The sequence below is a fragment of the Tasmannia lanceolata genome, unplaced genomic scaffold, assembly GCF_043159265.1.
Source record: "Tasmannia lanceolata isolate RefF3 unplaced genomic scaffold, GAP_Taslan_0.1 ptg000012l, whole genome shotgun sequence".
NCBI classification, from domain to species: Eukaryota; Viridiplantae; Streptophyta; class Magnoliopsida; order Canellales; family Winteraceae; genus Tasmannia; species Tasmannia lanceolata.
The window spans coordinates 54530164-54552085 of NW_027518689.1; the positions used below are offsets into that span (position 1 = coordinate 54530164).

Consider the following 21922-nt stretch of genomic DNA (forward strand, 5'->3'; position numbering starts at 1 on the left):
TGTCTTTCTCTGAGTCTAATTCAGGGTCTTCCATTTCTAATGATTCTTTTAATGCAGGTACTGTAGAAGTCAAGTCTATTTCTGAAGTCGGTGATGAGTCCATTTCACCTAGTGAAGTCGAGTTGGAGGCTGTTTCTGCTGATGAGCCTGGCGTTTCTTCTTTACATTTGTTTGAATCGGTTGATACTGATGTCAACCTATCATTTGAGTCTGTAAATACATTTCATGAGTCCATTGTAAAGCCTGATGTGGGCCATTCGTCATTGGATGTATTCAATTCTACTTTCAATGAAATAAAGGAGTTTTCTTCTATGTATATTCCTGTTTCTGTTTCATCTACTGAATCTGCTTTAAAATCTGATAATAATAATGATAATCAAGATTCCCCCTCTGATGAGGATGCCGACGAAACTTCCCCTGAAATCAAACACATGATTCAACAGGAGGAGAGTCGCCGAGCAAAACCACTTGAAGAGGAGATTGAAATTGTGAATATTGGTGATGAAACCTTAATTCGGGAAATAAGGATTGGAAAAACTTTATCTCCTGAAGAGCGCAAAGAATTAATCTCTTTACTTAAAGAGTTCAAGGAGGTCTTTGCTTGGTCTTATGATGACATGCCGGGATTAAGTGAGGAGATTGTTCAGCACAAATTACCCTTAATCCCTGGCATTAATCCAAAGAAGCAAAAACTCCGAAAACTCAAAACTGAATGGGAGTTAAAAGTTTATGAAGAAGTCAAGAAGCTTCTAGAGGTGAAATTCATCCAAGTGGTTGAATACCCTGAATGGCTCGCTAATGTAGTACCAGTGCCCAAGAAGGATGGGAAGGTTCGAATGTGTGTTGATTTTCGAGACCTGAACAAAGCAAGTCCAAAGGACGATTTTCCATTGCCAAACATTGATCTCCTGGTGGATAATACGGCTGGACATGCACTCTTATCCTTTATGGATGGATTCTCCGGGTATAATCAGATTAAGATGGCACCCGAAGACATGATGAAAACAACGTTTATCACTCAGTGGGGTACTTACTGCTACAGAGTAATGCCATTTGGTTTAAAGAATGCTGGTGCGACTTATCAGAGGGCTGCAACTACTCTTCTTCATGATATGATTCACAAAGAAGTCGAAGTCTATGTAGATGATATGATTGTTAAAGCAAAGACTAGACCGGAGCATACAGTTGCCTTGAGAAAATTCTTTGAGAGAATCAAGAAATATCAGCTTCGTTTGAATCCTAACAAATGTGTATTTGGAGTTACATCAGGGAAACTCCTTGGATTTATGGTCAGTGAAAGAGGAATTGAGGTGGATCCTCAAAAGATCAAGGCAATCCAGGAAATGGAACCGCCAAGAACAGAAAGGCAGATCAGAGGTTTCCTTGGGAAAGTTCAATACTTGAGAAGGTTCATATCTCATTTAACTATGAAATGTGAACCAATTTTCAAGCTTTTAAAGAAGAGCTCCTCGAAGAAGTGGAATGATGAATGCCAGGAAGCGTTTGAAAAAGTTAAGCAATGTTTATCTTTGCCTCCTGTCTTATCACCCGTCATTCATGGCCAACCCTTGTTGATGTATTTGTCGATTACAAGTACTGCGATGGGTTGTATGCTTGCTCAGAAAGATCCAGAGTCTAAGCGAGAAAAGCCTATCTATTATATCAGTAAGAAGATGCTAGAATATGAGTTAAAGTACACTATTTTGGAAAAGACTTGTCTAGCATTAGTTTGGGCTACCCAAAGGCTTAGGCACTATCTGTTATCGAACAAGGTATTTTTATTATCACGGATGGATCCGTTAAAGTACTTGTTTGAAAAACCTGCCCTTACAGGAAGAACTGCAAGGTGGTTATTGTTATTGTCTGAGTTTGACATCACTTATGTCACTCAGAAGTCCATCAAAGGACGGGTTATAGCAGAGCAATTGGCTGATGCTCCTGTTGAGGAGAATGCTTTCTGAAGGCTGAGTTTCCTGATGAAGAGATCATGGATATTGAAGAAGAAACTCCGAGTACCAGATGGTCGATGTATTTTGATGGAGCGGTCAATAACCGAGGTCAAGGAGTGGGTGCTGTTTTGATATCTCCAAAGAAAGAGTATATCCCTATATCCATTAAACTGCAGTTTGAGTGCACAAACAACATGGCAGAGTATGAAGCTTGTATTGCAGGGCTTGAGGCAGCTTTAGCTCTTCAAATTCAGGACATAGATGTGTTTGGGGACTCAATGCTCATTATTTGTCAGATCAATGGGAAATGGAAAACTCGAGAGGATAAATTGATTCCTTATAATACATATTTGGAATTTCTGGTTAAAAAATTTAAGAATATCATTTTTACTCACCTGTCGAGAACCAGGAACCACTTTGCTGATGCTTTGGCTACTTTGGCTTCGATGCTTGACATCTCTGCAACTATGGAAGTTCAACCCTTAGCTGTGAGATTACAGTGGGCTCCTGCGCATGTGAATGCGATTGAAATATCAGCCAGGTGTCCAGATGGGAAGCCGTGGTTTATTGATATCAAGAATCTCATTTCTGGTAAAGGACATCCTCCTGAAGCTTCGAGCAAAGAGAGGAAGACTCTTCAAAGATTAGCTGCCAACTTCATCATTTGTGGTGAAGAGCTGTACCGGCGATCTTTTGATGGTATACAACTCCTGTGTGTGGATGAGGACAAAGCTGCAGAGCTTATTGAGCAGACCCATGAAGGAGTCTGTGGCCCTTATATGAATGGGAAGATGTTATCTAGAAAGATTTTGAGACTTGGTTTTTATTGGCCCACAATGGAAGCAGACTGCTTTGCCTTTGTGAAGAAATGTCACAAGTGCCAGGTCTATGCAAATCTCATTCATATTCCTCCTTCAGAGTTGCATTCTTTGTCTTCGCCATGGCCATTCTCAATATGGGGAATAGACATAATTGGGAAGATTTATCCGAAGTCCTCGAGCGGGCATGAGTACATTTTGGTAGCTATCGATTATTTTACAAAGTGGATCGAGGCTGCATCCTATGCTTCCATAACTTCGAACACAGTTGCGAAGTTCATTCGTGCGAATATTATCTGTAGATACGGAGTACCTCATGAGCTGATTTCAGATAATGGATCGCATTTCAAAAAGGAGGTTTTGCACCTGTGTGAAGAGTTCAAAATAAGACATCATAAGTCATCTCCTTACAGACCTCAAACAAACGGGGCTGTAGAGGCAGCGAATAAGAATATCAAAGTCATTATCAGTAAGATGACTGAGACTTATAAAGACTGGTCGAACAAACTTCCATATGCTTTGTGGGCTTATCGGACATCGATCAGATCTTCGACAGGTATGACTCCGTATTCTTTGGTGTACGGAATGGAAGCGGTTTTGCCGGTTGAGCTGAGAATTCCCTCTTTAAGAGTAATGATAGAGGCTAGCTTACCAGAGTCTGAGTGGGCAAGAGCCAGACATGATGAGCTGCAGATGATAGATGAGAAGAGGCTGAGAGCCTTATATCACATTCAGGGATATCAAAGGCGGATTGAGAGAGCTTTCAACAAGAAAGTTCGAGTCCGTGATCTGAAGCCAGGAGATTTGGTTTTGAAGTCCAATAGGGCACCGATATTTGATCCGAGGGGGAAATTCAGGCCAAACTGGTCTGGTCCTTACATTATTGATGAAGTCCTGCCTGGAAAAGCCGTAAGACTCCTAAATGAAAGCGGAGGAAAATTAAATGAACCTACAAACCTGGATCAACTAAAAAAATATTACGCCTGATACACCAGGAGGCCATTTTGATTGATTTGAGCTTTGAGCCAACAACCTATATGTTTAAAACCATTTGCAAACCCTTTGAGCCAATAAAAAATATATTTCCTTTCTTTGACAAACTCAAAACCAGGGGCATCTTTTATGAGTTGCGTCATAAAAGATATTGAACCTGAACTACGTTATGACCTGATCCCTTTTTACGGTACGTAGGTAGCCTGATTAATTCAGGTTTGGTCACATCTTTCGTAATATTTTGAAAATAGAAATTCTTGAAACCCCAAATGGGCGAACTACGCAGACCTGATTCCCATTTTCTTCAGGGATACGTAGGCAGTCTGGAAGGTCCAGATTCGGTTTAAAAACATTCAAACACGCCAATGTTTACCCTGCTTGAACCTAAGCCTACCTGAAAGTCCTTCTGGTGTATTTTAGGCCCAGGTTTGTAGAGAAACAAAAAGAAAAAAAAATGATGGAGTCTTAGACCCGCTAGACCGGAAACCCGCAAGGGCGGTCTAGTCAAAAGTTAGGGTCATTCACCCGCTAAGCTGAAAACCCGAAGGGGCGGCTTAGGCAAAAATTAGGGTGCAGAGCCTGCTGGATGGAAAATCTGCAAGGGCAGACAGTCCAGGCAAAAATTAAGGCATGCGGTCCGCTAAATCGAAAACCTGAAAAGGCGATTTGGTCTTGGCAATGACTTCATGCAGAAAGGGCAATTTCCAAGAGCCAGCTAAACTTTCTTTTTCTTTGGCATTACTTCAATGTCTGAATAAGCGCCAGCAAGGTTTTCTTTGATACTCTCTGAATTAAGGAGATTGAGACTAAGCAATCCAAAGGGATAATAACCATAACTGAAATACTGAAAAGAGGAATGAAACACCTTTAAACGCGGTATTCAAAAGATTCTAAGAGTGTTTGGCTTTTACCATTTTAAAACATTTATCAGTCTAAGAAGCGGATTCAGTTTCTCTTAGTGTAAAAGTCATGTATTGTTAAAGTCTTCGTTTGTTACTTGTCAAAGTCTTTCCTTTGTCGGGTCGAGTTCAAGTTCTGAGGTCTTGTTAGTCAAAGTTCTCCCAAAGCTGGGGTGATAAAAAACCCTCAGAGAAGTAAAGAATTCATGGTTCCCGTGGATAATGTGAGACTGAGCAAAGTTCAGAAAGTGGCAGACTCTTAAACTCTTTTGCAGTATCAGCAGGTGGCGGAAATAAAGAGAATTTTGAGCAGAACAAATTTCTTGTACCCTGTGAAAAGCCTTGTAAATTCAAGTGTTCATGAGAAGAATCTTTTGTAAAACCCAAGTGTTTGATAATGAAAAGCCTTTGGCCTGTTTTTCTTGTTTTGCTTTATAATGAATCTTGTTATGGAAATAATCATACTAGGGGCATCTTTTATAACTTACGTCATAAAAGATGTCAAGCAAGCGATGATGCTTGAGATGGATATTTTCGTCAGATATCGACTAGAGAAGTTCGAGCATGCTCTTTTGAGTCGAGCTCCTCAGTCTAGTTGATCTCCTTTGGAGTCAGGTCTTTTGGAAATTCTTTACCCCAATGGAGTCTAAAATTTATTCTAGCAATTTTCAAACTTCTGTTGAATATTTTTCATTTTTGATAAAGGATTGATACCTGAAAATTTCTTCAAGTTACTTGAGTTCGGTCTTTGATCAGAATCATGCTTTTTAGTCACTCTTTGTGAAAGATGACTAGTCCATCAATAAGAGTCGATCTTTTCCTTCAATTGTTTTTGAGTTTTGACTAGTAAGGAAGAAAGTTATCTGAATCTATGTTTCGTGGCCTGATCATTTTCTTTCATCAATTTGAAAGTTTATAATGTCTTCTCCTTCAATCATCTATTGTTTTGAGTTTCTAATAAGATTAGGCATTGATTGCTCCGTGTTTCACGGGCTGATTTAATTTCATCTTATTGAGGAGTTTCCAATAAAGTTGGAAATTACTGGAGTCTATACTGCGTGGTTTGATTTTTTTCTTTAGTGTTGAAATAAGATTTTTTTGGTTTTATACTCGTTTTGATGAAGTTCTTCATACAAGGATAAAAAAAAAAAAAAAAATCTTTGAGTGTTTGGTTTTGTATCTATATGGAGCTGGTTTATGCGGCAACATATAAATCAAGGTTGATCCGCAATGTGTCGCTACCTAACGAAGTTGGGAGTCAGGCATATCTGCGAAGAGATTCTTGTAGAGCTGGTTTATGCAGCGCTATATAAATCTTAGGTGATTCGCTACCTTGAAAGAGAGGAGTCAGAGTTACCTTGATAGCTAAACAGATGGATTTTCAGCAATGGTCTGTATAGCTATCGCCCCGTTTTTAAACTCTTTGAGTGTTTGGTTTTATGTTTAAGATTCGCATTGGAGCTGGTTTATGCAGCACCACATTTGTTTTGAAAAGTCACATGGAGTTGGTTTATGCAGCACCACATTTGTTTTGAAAAATCATATAGGGCTGGTTTATGCAGTACCGCATTTGTTTTGAAAAATCACATAGGGCTGGTTTATGCAGCACCACATTTGTTTTGAAAAATCATGGAGCTGGTTTATGCAGCACCGCATTTATTTTGAAAAATTGCATGGAGCTGGTTTATGCAACACCATGTTTTTGAAAAAGAAATCTTCGGATGTTTGGTTTTGAAATATCTGTAAAGGATTCATATGGATCTAGTTTTTGAAGAACCGTACGAATCTGGATTTTTATGAAGCTGGTTTATGCAGCATCCCATTTAAAAAAAAAAAAAAAAACTCTTTTAATGTTTGGTTTTATGCTTGTTTTTGAATATCTATGAAAGGTTCATATGGATCTGGTTTGTCCAGAACCATACGAATTTAGATTTTCATGTAGCTGGTTTATGCGACACCATATAAAGAAAAAAAATTCTTTTGTTTAGATTTTATATTTGTTTTGAGAAGGTTTTGATATAAAAATCTTAGAGTGTTTATGATTTGTGTTTGTTTGTTTAGTTGAGTCATGAGCGTTGGAGAGAGGCTATCTCTTTGAGATGTCATGGTTATTTTTTTGTTATAGGGTTAGCGAGAGATCACTTCCCTATTTGCTTTGAATCTTATAGTCTCTTTTTGTTGTTTTACTTTTGTGGATATCATCTTTGAACCGAAAAACTCAAAATTTACTTTGTTTTGTTTTCGGGTCGATCAAAATGAGTTGTCAGTTCGGCTTTGGCATTCACGCGACAAGCACGCTCTGCCAAAGAGGGGCATCTGTAGACACCCCATTTTGACCGTACCTTAAACCTCCCATGTTTGATTGAAACCCCTTCAAATGAATGATTTAGGGTCCCAAACTTCGCCCTAAGCTAGGTTAGAGTTTCGTCTAGGTCCTTACAAAATTTCGTTGGAATCCGAGCTCGTTTGATCAGCAAACGGATTGAATCAATGTCGTAGTTTAAAGCTGTAAGGGGGGGTGGATTATCTGCAGAGGGGGTGCGCCTTTGAGGTGCAAAATTTCGAATTTGCCTTCTGCCAATAGGACAAAGCGGCGGGAGTGCGCTTAGCGAACCGCGCGCTTTATCCATAATTGGAGTGCCAATATCAAAATTTTTTTTTTATATATATAAAAATTTGAGGTTACTGTTAAGAAAAAAAAAATAAAAATCTGAGAAGAGAGAAATCGCAGAGAGAAGAAAAGAGAAGAAGAGAAAGAAGAAATTTGGGTTTTCCATTTTCGCTCAGATTTTCCGATCGAATCTCCCGCAGATCCGGTCATAACCTCCACCATTCCGATCACGTTCGGATCGCCACCTCCTTCTTCTTCTCCGATCTTGCCCCGGTCAAAATCCGGCAAGAATCCGATCGGATCTGTCTGAGATCCACCTTTTCTCCGATCCTCTTCTCCGGCAGCTTGCTGGTTTTGATTTCTTGCAGATCCGGTCATTCCTCTTCTCCTCCGATCAATCCTTCATCTCCGGCCCGGACTCCGGTGAAATTCCATCTTCTCTGGCGAGTTATGCCGGAATCTGGTCAAAAGCTTGGACAAGCTCACCTTCTCCGGCCTTAGCTCCGGTCGTTCCTTTAAACTCCAAGAGAGATCTGCGATCTGAAGAAAGAGTAAGAGATCGGAAAAGATTTAATTTCCAGATCTGAAAAATTCGCAGAGAGAGAGAGGAAGAAAGTTTGTGTTTCACATTTCTGATCATCTTCTCCGATGATATTGCCGTGCTCCGATCATCTCAGATCAATCTTAAGTTTGCAATTGTTTTTGTCTGTTTCTTCTCTTCCTTTTCTTCACCTAGTCTATTTTCATCAATACTCTCTTCTAGCTTTTGAAACCCTAACTCATTTTATGAGATTTATATCTTGATGCCTTAGATCTAAACCCTAGTTTCATTCTTGTAGCTCAAAATCTAATAGATCTGATTTTTCTGGTCAATTTGACCAATCCGAGAGAATCTCATTTTCTAAAAGCAGAGGGAGAGAGATTTGAGAGGGTTTAGAGAAGAAGAATTTGAGAAAAACTAAAAAGAAGAAAGAAATATCTAGAAAAGTAAAGAGAAAGATAGTCGTCTTCTCCTGAGAATCTCACCTAAATCCGGTAGCCATACTTCAAACCTTATCATCATCTACACCGTTCTAGATCTGAAGATCACAAGTAATTCTTGCAACTTGTCGTGCTAGGCTGAATACGAAGACAAGGTAAGTCATTTTATTCCTCTTTCTAGTTTCTTCATTTTGTTCCTTTCATTGCTTAAATTCTAGATTCCTTGTTATTTCCTAAAATTTCATATTTTATTTCTATTTCTCTTTTCATTAATTTCCTTGAGCTTTTCATGATTTCTGCTGTTTCTAATGTTGATATCCTCACTCTCCCTTCGTTTGATTTTTATTTTATTTTTCTCCTTTGATTTTTTTTTTTTATATATATGATGATTTGTGTAGAATTATCAAGACATTGTTGTACAAGGACATGTTTATGTCATTTAGACAACCTAAGGAATTTGTTTATGATAGGATCTGTGATTTCCCTTTCATAATGAAGATTTTAAATGATGTTGTTCTTTAAGGTTTAAACCAAAATGCAAAAGTTTTATATTGTGGGTGTGATCCAAATCATTTGCTTTATCATTACAGAGTTATGAGAGAATTTTGTCTTAAAATTATTCATGATGCCCTAGTAGACATGAGCTATTGGCTGCTTTTGATCAAGTATATTCAAAATTTGTATTTTACATTGTGTTAGTTTATAAAGAATACTACTTGTTCATTTATTTACTTTAGCTTAATAGAAGCTTTTATTCAGGTTTAATTAGTTACACTAGTTTAACTTGTCTTTTCTTTTGGTCTACATATTTCACAAGGGTTATTTAAATTTTGCCAATTTGTACAACACTAAAGGATAAAATACGCCATGAAATGGTTTTTCATGAAGTTACCTAACAAATCTCATTTCCATCCTTTTTGCTGGAATTCTTTTACCATTCGGTATTCATTAGAATGAATTCTTCTTTGTCTTTTGAAACTCAAATTGTCCTCCTCTAAGGCAAAATTTACGAGCAAGTAAAAACAAAAATATGACAAATGAGAGCCTGTCTTTACATTTGGTAGAGAATTCTAGCAAAGTCTTAATAATTGCATTTCGATTGTAAATCCTTGAATTGTCATGTTTTGATGTCATAGAAACTGAATTTTTTTGGATGCCTATCTGTATGTGTATGGGATGAAGAAATACACTTATATTTCTATTCCAATTTTTCTAAATTATCTGCATTGACATGTTTTAATACTTGCATGAGCTGATCCTTCAATCCCTAAATTGCACGTAGAACCTTAAATTAGTATGGTATAGAAAGAGCTCATTGAAGGTGTTAGTTTATAAGAAAAGATTTTTAATTTGATTCATATTTGGATCTATATGAAGTTTATTTGTTCTATTTTCTGTGGATACATGTGAAGAAACATTAGTATGATCATTTTAAATGTCCTCAAGCCTGTATAATTTGTTTGGGAGTCATTTTATCTGGCTTATTTTTGGTTAGTATACATGGAATAGTTCCAGAACATCTACACTTTAATATGCATAGGGCTCATTTCATACATATTAAGGGACTTTAGCTTTAGTGTGACGTTTGTAGTAAACTATTTTCCTCTTAGTTGATATATGAGAAATGATATGCTGTTTTGTTCCTTCCCTAATAAAACTGTGATGAATTCTTGATAATCATATGGGAAATATATGATAAATTTGAGATGGCTGTAGTAAGATTATCTCTTGGTTAATTTGTAATGTTAATTCAAACAAACCTATTTAACTGCATGGCTTTACTTTATTTCTTTCTTTCTTTCATTGAATTCTCTGATTTCTTGGGGATTGTAATAGTCTTTAGAGCAGTTATTTGTTTCACATTTATAAAAACTAGAGGAATTGCACATGGGGTAATGTTGTTGTAGTACTAACCCAAATATTTTAAGTTTGCTTTATGTCATTTTATTATGCCAGTATAAATGGGAGTGATGTCTGAATGTGCAGAGATTGTATGAGCCGGATTTCCTTGATTTTGGCATTTGGTTGGAATTGTGTAGTTGTAGTTGATACTCTTGTAGGGTGTCTTATTAGCTGTAATTTGTAGAGATATGTAACAATTTTTATTTTTATTTTGCATTACAACTAGAATTTGTATGTCTAAAAATGCATAGATGCTGTCCATGTTGCTACCCCAGGTTTGCATCCAATCCTGCCCTGTTTTAGCGTAGATGCTGCCCCTGTTTGAGCCCAGCTTTTAGCCCCAAATCTGTCCCATGTTTTAGACCTGCTACTAACATTTCAGCTCAAAAATCTGTCTTTGTTCAGCGCAGTTCATGCATAAATCTGCCTTGTTTTGGCTCATGTTTGGTCAATTTTCTGTACAGATTTCATCTATAAATCTGTCCTCTGTTTAAGCACAGTTTTCCCCTACTTGAGCCCTTTTTGCTTGAGCACAGTTTTTCACCTCATTGCTACCCCTGTTTCAGGGCAAATTCTGTCCCCAGTTCAGTCCATGTGGCTGCCCAGTTTCGCACATATATTCATCCTTGTTGCAGCCCCTATGTTTAGCATAGATTTAGCCCTGTTGATTTCCCCAGTTTTCAACACAGTGTTTACCCACAAATCAGCTTTTATTGAGCCCAGTTTTCACCCATAGTTAGTCCCTGTTATAATCCCCCCTCAGTCAGTCAAGTTATCCCCTAATTCATCACTCTAGTATATGGCTATTCTCTCATGTAACAGGGCAGCAGCATGGTAAGTATGTTTATGTTTGTTTAGGTGTGCTTGATGTTGTTTAAATTGGATCTTTAGATTGAGCATGTTGTAATTATACATAGAGATGTCTTCGTATCTCTCGTTAATCTCATATGAATATATGTAAATCTATTGGCATAAATTATGGAATCCATGAGAAGTTGCTTCAATAGAAAAATTATCTTGAGAATTTAACTTTAAATCAAGGTTTAATTTGTTGCTTTAAGATCTAGAAGTTTATTATATTCGTTTCTCTTTTATTTAAATGAATTATTTAATTGAAGAAGGAAATCATATGACTACTCTATTCGATGTTATCGATATGAGTACTGTTTGATTTCAAGGCGGGATATAGAAATATTATCATGTGTATATGATATCAGATGATTACTTTGGCATCATCTGATTCCATTGGAGTCCCCTTATTGGGGTTTGTGGTTGGCATTGAAGTGTTTGATATTGTTTTTACTTTATTAGGCTATCCAGCGGCTGGTTTGGACTAATTAATGTTGTTTATCATTTTATGATTGCTATTCTTACAGATTGGGCACTCTTTAGTTGTAAATCATACTTTGCTAATACTTGATTTGTTTTTATAATAATTGAATGGAAATTTGAGATTACCTGGTAGCCTTTTTTTTCTCTCTTTGATAGACTAACACAGTCTTATAGATTTCTGTTAAATTTCTTTAGATATTAGGATCCCCCCTCATCGCCAGGGCGATGAAGGCGCTAGCCCAAGCCTATCCTTAGGGGACTTGCTCAGTCCGAGTAGCATACCCCTCCTTTGTATATAGGAGACTTGCCCAGTCTCATTCTCTTGCTAAACCTCCTCTTTGTGCGTCGTTTGGTTTTGGGAGAACACCCTACTCGGCTTGGCAGCATACCCCTACCCTTATGGGTATTGGGTTGCACATTTGTTGCACCCTAGGGCTAGGCAGCTGTCCGGCCCGGCTGGGTATTTTACCTTTGCCAAATATGCACAGGGTCTCTTATTCCTTTTTACGTCATTTGTGTTTCGGAGACAAGCCTTGTCTCATGTAAAGAGTTTCCCCTTTAGGAGGCTTACCTAGCCTCATATTAGAGTGGCCTCCTCTTTTAGAGTGAGTCTTTGACTCGGTAGTGTTATTAGAGAGTCTCTGACTCATTTATTCCCCCCCTTTAGTGTTAGTTCGGAGTTTCTCCTTTAAAGTTGTTGATTACTTCGCTTTGATTAGAGGCTAACTCAGTCTTATTAGAGCTTTGCTTGCTTGGGATCTTGGATCGTTTTCTCTCTTCTTGGGACGCTATCTTTCTTGTTGTGGTTCGTCTCTTTGAGACGCTAGTTGCTTATTCGGGGTTTCCCCTTTTGCTTTAGGGCTTTGCTCTAGTTTGTGGTTGTTCTTGCGTATTCCCTTTAAGATTGAAAACATTTAAAGGTTCAGAGCATTGGAAAAGCTTTAAAATCCAAAAACATTAGTAATTTGAAACTCAAAAATATTTGAAAAAACTCTAAAAATATCAAAAACATTTAAAAAAAAACATTAAAACCTTTAAATCATTTGGAGTGTTTAGTTTTATAGCATATTAGGAGAGTTCGATATTCGAACTACGTTGGCTTGATCCTCTTCCACGAGGTACGTAGTGCAGCTTGGGATCCATATCCCAAGTCCAGCCAAACTTTGTAAATAAATGTTTTACCCATTTTTCTTCAAAACCTTGTTTTCAACAAGATCTTCCTCTAGAGTTAGGACCTTGTCTTAGATGGAGGGTTTTAGAGTTAGGGTTTGTCTTTGATTTGTTGTGTGCTTGTTGTGTGTTTGTATTAGAGTTAGGAGTTTGTCCTAGCTAGGAGCGCCTCCGTCCGGTCAGTTGGCGATTCACATCGCCGACTGATGACTAGGTCTAGGATGTGTTAGTGATCCGATTGTTTTCCTTAGGATGCACAGCCTAGTTACACATAGGTTGTAGGAACCACCTGCATTAGCTTAGGGCTAACTAGCATTTAGTTAGGGCATATAGGGAGTCCTAAAATCTACAATTCACTGGAATTTAAATAATCGTTCAAGAAGCTTTAATAACTAGTCCGGTCTTTTAGATCGAGTCTAAGATAGAGGTCTAGGTGTCTTAGGCATCCTACCTTAGAATAGGCGCGAAGAACTACGTTGCCTTGATTCTCGTGGAGGCGGGGATACGTAGGCTTCTTTGGATGAACATCAGACCATCCGAAGACTCGGGCTAAATCGTTTAGAGTCTTAGGATTTGTTGTGTTGTGTTATATTGTATATTTTGTTGTGTTTTCTTACTTTCTTGTGCAGACCTATACCTTTAGCTGTAGCATGCATGTGTTCGTCCACCAGAACTTAGACCCCCTTTAGGCATGTCACTCATAACCTAGCTATGCTTAGGCAACACATCTTTCATTTTATTTTATGGGTGTTTATTATCTTTGTCCTCAGGAAATGCATGCTTAGGTAGACGACTCCTGAGGATTGTTCCCATTTCACATGATTTTTGCCCAAAACTCTTCGAGGTTAATAATAAATGGCATAAGAGACCAAGTGTTCGCACTCGGGCGAATTGGAGGCGCTCTTCGGACCTTCTCCATTCATCATCAGGCACGGACCTTCTGTATCTCTGGTTATCCATTGCAAACAGAGCATTTGTTTTGGTTCCATGGCGTGTCCATGGATGGCGACTCTGAGTTATTTTTAGGTACATCTTGGTTTCGAGCCCTGGCTCCTGATCAGGATGTATCTCATTCGTTTTGTATCGCCACTCATGCTATGCTGCGAGGGTGGCACCTGTTTCGAGAGTTCCTTGGCAGAGCTCTCCTTCACTTTGTGGAGATCCAGAGGGTGTTAGGGACCTGTTCCCTCACCGTCCTCGGATCGGGGTCCACACCATCATAACAATATCCTTGAGATTCTGAAAGGCAGTATTACATTTTTCGGACCATGACCACGGGCGATCTTTCTTCAACAAGTCTATCAAGGGAGCCGCTCGATTTGAGTATCCTGATATGAACCGCCAATAGTAGTTAACAAGCCCGAGGAATGACCGGAGTTCTCCCACCTTGGTTGGAATTTGCCACTCTTGGATGGCACGGACCTTCTCATTGTCCATGCGGATTTCTCCTCCACCCACTTCGTGACCCAAGAACATAATACGCTCCTGAGCAAAAGAGCACTTCTCTAGCTTCACATAGAGTTGGTTGTTTCTGAGTACCCCAAGGACCTTCTTTAAATGGTCGCCGTGCTCTTCGAGAGTGTTGCTATATACTACAATGTCATCGAGGTAGACCACTACAAACTTATCTAGAAACTCATGAAACAAACCATTCATCAAAGTACAAAAGGTTGCAGGGGCATTAGTAAGGCCAAATGGCATCACCAAGAATTCAAAGGCACCATACCTTGTTACACAGGTTGTCTTGGCCTCATCTCCTTCTGCAATTCGCACTTGGTAATAGCCTGATCACAAATCCAGCTTGGAGAAGTATCTGGCTCCTCCCAGTTGGTCAAACAAGTCGGCAATTAGGGGGATAGGATACTTATTCTTCACAGTCAGCTTGTTGAGGGCCCTGTAGTCAATACACAATCGTAGACTCCCATCATGCTTCTTTTGGAATAGAACTGGGGCACCAAAGGGGGCCTTTGAAGGCCTAAGAAATCCTGCTTCTAGTACCTCGTTGAGTTGTCTCCTAAGCTCTGCTAACTCTGGAGGGGCCATTCTGTAGGGGGCACGGGCTGGGGGTATGCTGCCAGGCTCTAGCTCAATTTTATGGTCCACTGCCCTCCTTGGCGGCAGCTTCTTGGGTAGCTTCTCAGGCATGACATCTTTAAATTCTTCTATAACATCTTTGATGCTCGGGGGAATGAGGATCTCCCCCACCAGTGCCTCTCCCATTTTTAAGGTTGCCACGAAGGTGGGTTCCCCTTTCTTTAAACCCTTCTTCAGCTGAAGGGCCGTTAAGTGTTCGACGTCTTTCCTCTCTTGTCTAGTGGCAGGAATCATACAAGGTGCTTTTTCTCCAAATATGCATAAGGAGTTTAAGTAGGGCATTGGGACAGCTTTGGCTTGGTTCAAGAATTCTATCCCCAAGATGATATGAAAATCATCTAAGGGTACTGCCATGAGATTGGTTGTTCCAGACCATGCCCCAATCTTGATTGGTACACTCCTTGCTTTTCCAGTGACGGGGCGGGCCTCTGAGTTTACTGCCTTCATTTTCCAGTCATCTTTTTCGAGCTTCAACGCCAAACGTTTTGCCTCTTGTTCCGAGACAAAGTTGTGTGTAGCACCTGTATCGATCATAGCTCGAGTCATCTTTCCATTGATGCATGCTTCAATGTACATCAAGCCTTTGGATGGGACTCCTTTAGAAAGAATTTTCTTGGCACCTTGCCCCTTGATAGCACTGCACAGGCTTAGAGCTGTCATCTTTGGTTCCTCCTCATCTTCTTCCTCTTCGCTCTGAGCGTGGGGTGAGGAAGTTGAACCTAGCAAAGCATTGACAGTCCCTTTTTTTGGGCAAAACCGAGTATAATGTGGACCGGTGCATAGGAAGCACGACCCCTGTGATGCAGAAGTTGGTGCCTCATTGTATTGTCTGGACCCCTCTCTGTGATAGGTTCTCCTATCGCCCCCTGAACCCTAGATTCTTCCTCTTGTGCTACTAAAAGACCGACTAGAGGTATTCATGTTGCTGGGAGGCCTGTTGAAGCTGCTAGATGGCTTGTTGTTGAAGTCTTTCTTCCTGTTTGTTGCGTCATCCCCCACATGATCAAATAACTTTTCTGCTTCGATCATTGCCGTGGCAAGGTTCCGAACTCCTCTTCTTCGGAGCTCTGTCTGAGACCAAGGCTTTAGTCCCTCCATAAATTGAAATAGCTTGTCCTCCTCTGACATGCTCTTTATATCAAGCATGAGAGTCGAAAATTTCTTCACATATTCTCGAATCGACCCGGTTTGTTGAAGGCACCGTAGGTTCTTTCGAGCAATAAACTCTACATTCTCAGGCATGAATTGTGCCTTAAGTTCTCGCTTCATGTCTTCCCAACTATCAATAATACATCGTCCCGCTTCAATCTCTTCATAACGGGTTCGCCACCACAATTTGGCATAATCACTGAGGTACATGCTGGCCGTAGTGACTTTGGCCTCCTCATTAAGATGTGTTGCACGGAAAAATTGTTCTATATCGAACAAGAAGTTTTGTAACTCCTTAGCATCACGGGCACTGGCGTAGCATCGTGGTTCAGGCACTCGAACCCTGCTACCCTGTCCATCTCCGTGACCACCTATGCCATTACCGATGGTCCTCATGAGTAAATTCACCTGGCCAGTGAGGGTCTCAACTTGCTTTCGAAGATCCTCCATCGCGGCCTGATTCAACAACTCAGCAAGAGCATGGACTCGCTCTTCTACCTCTTCTATCATGCCCTTGGTCTCCACACCAAGGCCTTCTGTCAATTCGGCAAGATTGAACTGTGGTTGCTCTACCGCTGTCACCCTTTCCTCAACACCAGCAATCCGTTCTCTTGTACTTCGCACCGGTATTGGGTCTTGCTCATCATGGACCTGACTAGACTCCGGAGGAAGTGTTTGGGTAGCATTCTTCTTCGCCATTTCTGAATGTAGGTAGGAACTTCTGCTCTGATACCAGCTGTCACGGACCTTTGGTTTGGGATTGAGGTCGGTGCGGCACTTGCGTTGCCTCACAACAAGCAAGTAAGCCTAGCAAGGTTATGAGAATCAAACCTACAAAACAAACACAAATAGAGTGCTAAGTTTCCAAACACACACAAAGCAATAGGGCACGCAAGTAGGCAAATGGTAAGCTTTATTGATGATTCCAAAACAAGTTACAATAGGATCATGCCAAAAGGTCTACAACTCCTAAGGGTCCCCGATCACCCGTTAACTAGAATGGAATTCTTGCTAGGATATGCACTAGCAATGCACCACTCGATGGCCAACCAAGATCTCAGGGTAAAGAGCTTTAGCTACCAACCCCCTTAACCACCAGTGGCGACCAAAGGTGCTATAAACAACGACTTTTGAAGACGCAACGAGACAAGCACGTTTTGGATTTTAATACCAACCACGTCCTCACTACAACATGTACATAGGCATGAGTCTTACATATTACATTGATAGACCAAGTCACGGGCCATAGGCCATGCGAACAGCGCTGGACGAAATGGCCACGTGACACAAGCCTCTCCTTGTCACTTGCATTTTGGATGAACTCTTCTTCAGAAAATACGGCATTCCGGCTTTCAAAAACAATTTTGTTCGCCAGGGTTGTAAAACCATTAACCCTTCGTTTCCTTAGGATACCCAATAAAGAGACACCTTTTGGTTCGTTTCTCCAACTTATCAGCACTTATCTTTTTAACATGGGTAGGACAACCCCATATCCCCATGTGATTCGATGAGGGTTTTCTGCTCATCCATAAATCATATGGAGTCCTTGGTACTGACTTTGTTGGGACTCTTTTAAGGATACAAAACGTTGTTTCTAAGGCATACCCCCAAAGAAACAGTGACGCTTGGGCAAAACTCATCATAGATCGAATCATATCTAACAGAGTTCGATTTCTCATTTCTGACACACCATTCAACTCTAGCGCGGCAGGTGGAGTCCATTGAGACGTTATTCCATGTTCTTTTAAGTAGTCCTTAAACTCATCCGAGAGATACTCTCCTCCCCTATCTGAGCGAAGAGTTTTAATTTTATTATTCAACTGGTTTTCTACTTCATTCATGAACTCTTTAAACTTTTCAAAAGTCTTAGACTTATGTCGCATTAGGTACATGTAACCGTACCTTGAATGGTCATATGTAAAAGTCACGAAGTAGACAAACCCTCCTCTCGCAGGATGAGAAAGAGGTCCACAAACATCTGTATGTATCAATTCCAATACATTTTCGCTTCTTACACTCTTGCTCTTAAAGGGAATTTTAGTCATTTTTGCCTTGGAGACATGGTTCACAAGTTGGAAAAGGCTCCACATGGATAGAATCCAATAGACCATCTTTCACTAACCTTGTAATCCTCTCTTGGCCAATATGAGTATATGACCTAATCAAAGATGCTAAAGGTGTGTTGGAATTACCGTGTCTCTTGCCCTTTTGAGGTTTGGAACATCAACACTTGGAACACTCTCAATATTACTTACATTCTCTTTGGTGTTAATTAGATACAAACCATTTATCAATGCACCTTCCACAATCAAAGAATTTCCCTTTTTAATAAAAACTGATCTTTTATTGAATTCTACCAAATATCCATTAGAAATAAGTTTGGAAACTGAAATCAAATTCCTTCTTATAGAAGGTACATAGAGACATTCTTTTAAATGCAAGTATCACCTAGAATTGTAATCACCCACAGCTTGGACTACAACAGTTGCATCAGTTTACACTTGTAGGCAGAGCTCACCCACAGTCACCCTTCTGCTTATCCTGAACCCATGCAAAACATTGCAGATATGTGAAGTCACACCAGTATCAACACACCAGGAAAAAGCATGACCAATCATATTGGTTTCGGCAACAAACACTTGCAACATACCTTGAGAAGGCTTGTCGCCCTGCTTGCTAGCTAAGTAGTCCTGTAGTTCCGCTTCCAATGTCCAGGCTTGCACAATAGAAGCATGCATCATTGCTTTTGGTTGACTGTTTCTTGAAGGCTTTCTTGTTCTTAACCTCTGGAGCCTTTTTCTTGGAGACTTGGCCTTATCCATTTCTTTTTCCCTTGGCTTTAGGTTTAGAGTTTGAAGGTACATTAATACCTTCTACTAAGAAAGCACTTTTCTTATTTGTTTTTTGTAAATCGTCTGTTGACTAAATTGGTTTAACAACTCAGTTAACGTCATCGATAACTTGTTCATATGATAGGTCATCACAAATTCTTTGAATGACCCAGGGAGGGAAGATAGAACAATGTCAATTTGCGTCTCTGCATCTATGATGTCCCCCAAGATATCAAGTTCATTTAGAAAATCCATCATCTTTAGCATATGGTCCCTGACCGGGGTTCCTTCAATCATCTTAGTAGATACAAGGCCCTTAATCGCAATCAGTCTAGCTGTGCGATTATTCTCTTCAAATAATTCTTTTAAATTCAGCATTATTTCCGCAGCTGTCACCATTCCAATATGTTGTTGCAGCACATTGGACATAGAGCGAAGGATATAACACCTAGCCACTTCATTATCCTCAGTTCAGTTCTGCCTTCTGTCCCTTTCAGCCTGTGGGGCATTGGTAGCAGGCTCTTTAGCTTAATTTGTGGTTAGAACCCAATAAACTTTCACAGCCGTCAGAACCAGTATCAAGTTTCTTTTTCAGTATATGTATTTGGGCCAGTTAACTTATTATCATCTAGGAGTCTAGCTAGTGAGTTGAAAGAAGCCATTAATCTACATGAAATGAGAAAAAAGAAAACATTAGCAACATTAACCATATTAATTTTATGACATATGTCCATCAGATTCGGGTTTTCGATCTACGATGGTCTCACCCATTGTACGTCTCATTCACGGGTCCCTTTACCTCGTGAATCAAGAGAAATCAATGATTCTCCAATGGGTATCAGAAACTTATCCAAAAATAATAAGTGAATTCTTCTAATCCATCATATCTAACATACTTTTTGATTTGCTTTTTGGCTTCCAAGCATCGTGGTATATTTATCCCTTGGGCATCAATACGCTTTGCTTGGTTAAGTTAGACCCATTGCCTGAGAAACTTATGCAAATCTACAAAGGCTTCTGCTTTGGCATGTGACCTTTGCATTTTTACACATGACTCTTATCCTCATGGGAATCTAACGGTTACTCTAATCAAGAAAATAGAGTAGGCTTTTGCTTTGGCATGTGACCTTTCTATTCTCTTAACTAGCCAACCACTAGATGGCTATGGAAGGCCTTGAAGTTCAAGTTCTTTCAACTGGAACTCCAATTAACAAATTAATATTATTAAGAGGGAATTTACATTATGGGAGTATCCAATTATAGCTAGCATGTTTTACATCAGGATCCATAACATGGGACAAAAAGATACATAAAAGCTATATTAAGATGCATCCATCACATGAGCACATTCAACCAAAACATGGAAATAAACCATACACATATCCATAGACTCAATTTGATATCTTGGATTGTAGGAATCCTCCGACTAACTTTATTTAAATAAGGGATCCTCACAACACCATATTATCAAATCGAGGGTGAATTTTGGGAAACTTTGTGTTTTCGTGCTAGCTAAAACACAAAGTTTTGATGCTAGCAAAGGGTTCCCATGGGTTCAATCATTCACCTTTACCTTCTTGTTTTGATGCTAGCAAAGCTAAATTGATTAGTTTTTATGGATTAATGTGTTGTCTTTGAGTGTTGTGTCTTAGACAGGAAAGTCATATGTCATATCGCCATTACACAACTCATCACAACACATGGCTTGAGGATCAACATGCACAATGGACCAAAGAGCTTGCACCTACATTGGAGACATCATCCTTGGAAGATGTTCAAGTCGAAGAGCTCAAGTTGAAGATCCCACAAGTTGCCTAGCAAGTGCCAGTAGAAGCTCGGAGTTGAACAAGCATTGGTAACACCTCATGTACCTCAACATGATTTGAAGAATGGAGGAAGTCACATGACCTGAAGCAAGTTGAAGCGTTCACTCACAAGTCAGAGTTGTCCAAGAAAGTGAGGAGGAGCCAAGCAATCCAAGAAGACTCAAGGGTATACATTTTTAGATTGTATTTGGAGTTCTCTTGTTATTTGTATATGCACTTTCAAAAAGGTTTTCAAATAGTTTTTATAAATAAATTTAACATCTTTAAAAAACCATCCACACTCCCCAAAATATCCTTGAAAACCTTGGACAAAAGCCCAAAGACCATGGCCCAAGTCCCTGAATTTTATTAGTTATGAAATTTGAAGCAGGGCCTGTCGACCGGGGTTCCTCGAAAAACCGCGGTAAGGTGGCTGGAAATCCAGTAGCTACCGGATTTTAGCGGCCCGGTAAACTTGGGATTCCCGGGCGACCGCGGATGTGTTTCTGAAAACTCAGAATCCAGCATGGTTGGGCCGGTTGACCGCCATAGGGCCGGGCGACCACGGATAGGGAACTGGACAAAAATATAAAAGTCCAGGTTGCTCATGCCGGGCGACCGCGCCGGTTTGAAATTTGAAAATAAAAAGAGAGCGCCTGATAGGGTGGGCGACCGCGACGGTATCGAAAAGTAGCGGTTGGGGCTTGCGCAGTTTAACTTTTTCAACTCCGTTTTTTACGGTTTTGCCCTCAAATGGTCATATTTCCTCATAGGCTATTTAAGCCCTATCCTAGACCAACTAATCAACCTTTTTGGAGCATAACTTTCAAATCTCTTTGAACTTACACCTTCAAATCTAAGGTTTTTAGTTTTCCTCTTCATGCTTTGATTTGTGAATCTACATTCAACAAGAGGATCTCCATAGGGTTTTTATTTACATTATCTTTTGGAGAGATTGTAAGCTTCTATTATTGTAATATGCCTATCAAGAGGCTTGCGAGTTCTTCATTTTACTTCTTTATTGTAAAGAGGGTTCTATGCTTCAACCCTATAGAAGAAGAAGCTTGATTGGGGAGAGGGATTTTCGCTTCGGCCTTAAGGAGAAGCTTGATTGTAGAGGGTCTCCGATTCAGCCCGTTAAGAAAGGAGAATCCGGAGCAAAGAGGGTTTGTTCCCTCGGAGGTGGAGAAGGCGTTTGTAACCGAGGGCTCATTGATCCGGCCGGTTAAGAGTGGATGATCGCTTAGTGAAGCTTCAAAAAGGTCTTGAAGAGTGGACGTAGGGCTTAGTCCCGAACCACTATAAAATTATTGTGTACCTTCTATTGTCTCTTCCTCACTCTATCTCTCTCTCCATTGGTGCTTGGTAAATTCTAACCCTCTTGTGAG

General features: G+C 39.9%; 1 protein-coding gene and 1 pseudogene across 1 annotated transcript; both read right to left on the reverse strand.

Moving 5' to 3' along the window:
• Positions 1–18720, reverse strand: part of LOC143888956 (uncharacterized) — a 32719-nt pseudogene extending 13999 nt beyond the window's left edge.
• Positions 18721–18774: 54 nt separating this feature from the next.
• Positions 18775–19158, reverse strand: LOC143888957 (uncharacterized). The gene has a single exon (XM_077393336.1). It carries the CDS (start codon positions 19156–19158, stop codon positions 18775–18777), a length of 384 nt encoding a protein of 127 aa, XP_077249451.1.
• Positions 19159–21922: the final 2764 nt, after the last annotated feature.

Coding starts and splice junctions, on each gene's coding strand:
- LOC143888957 (XM_077393336.1), bottom strand. CDS start 19,158: ATGTCCAATGTGCTGCAACAACATATTGGAATGGTGACAGCTGCGGAA.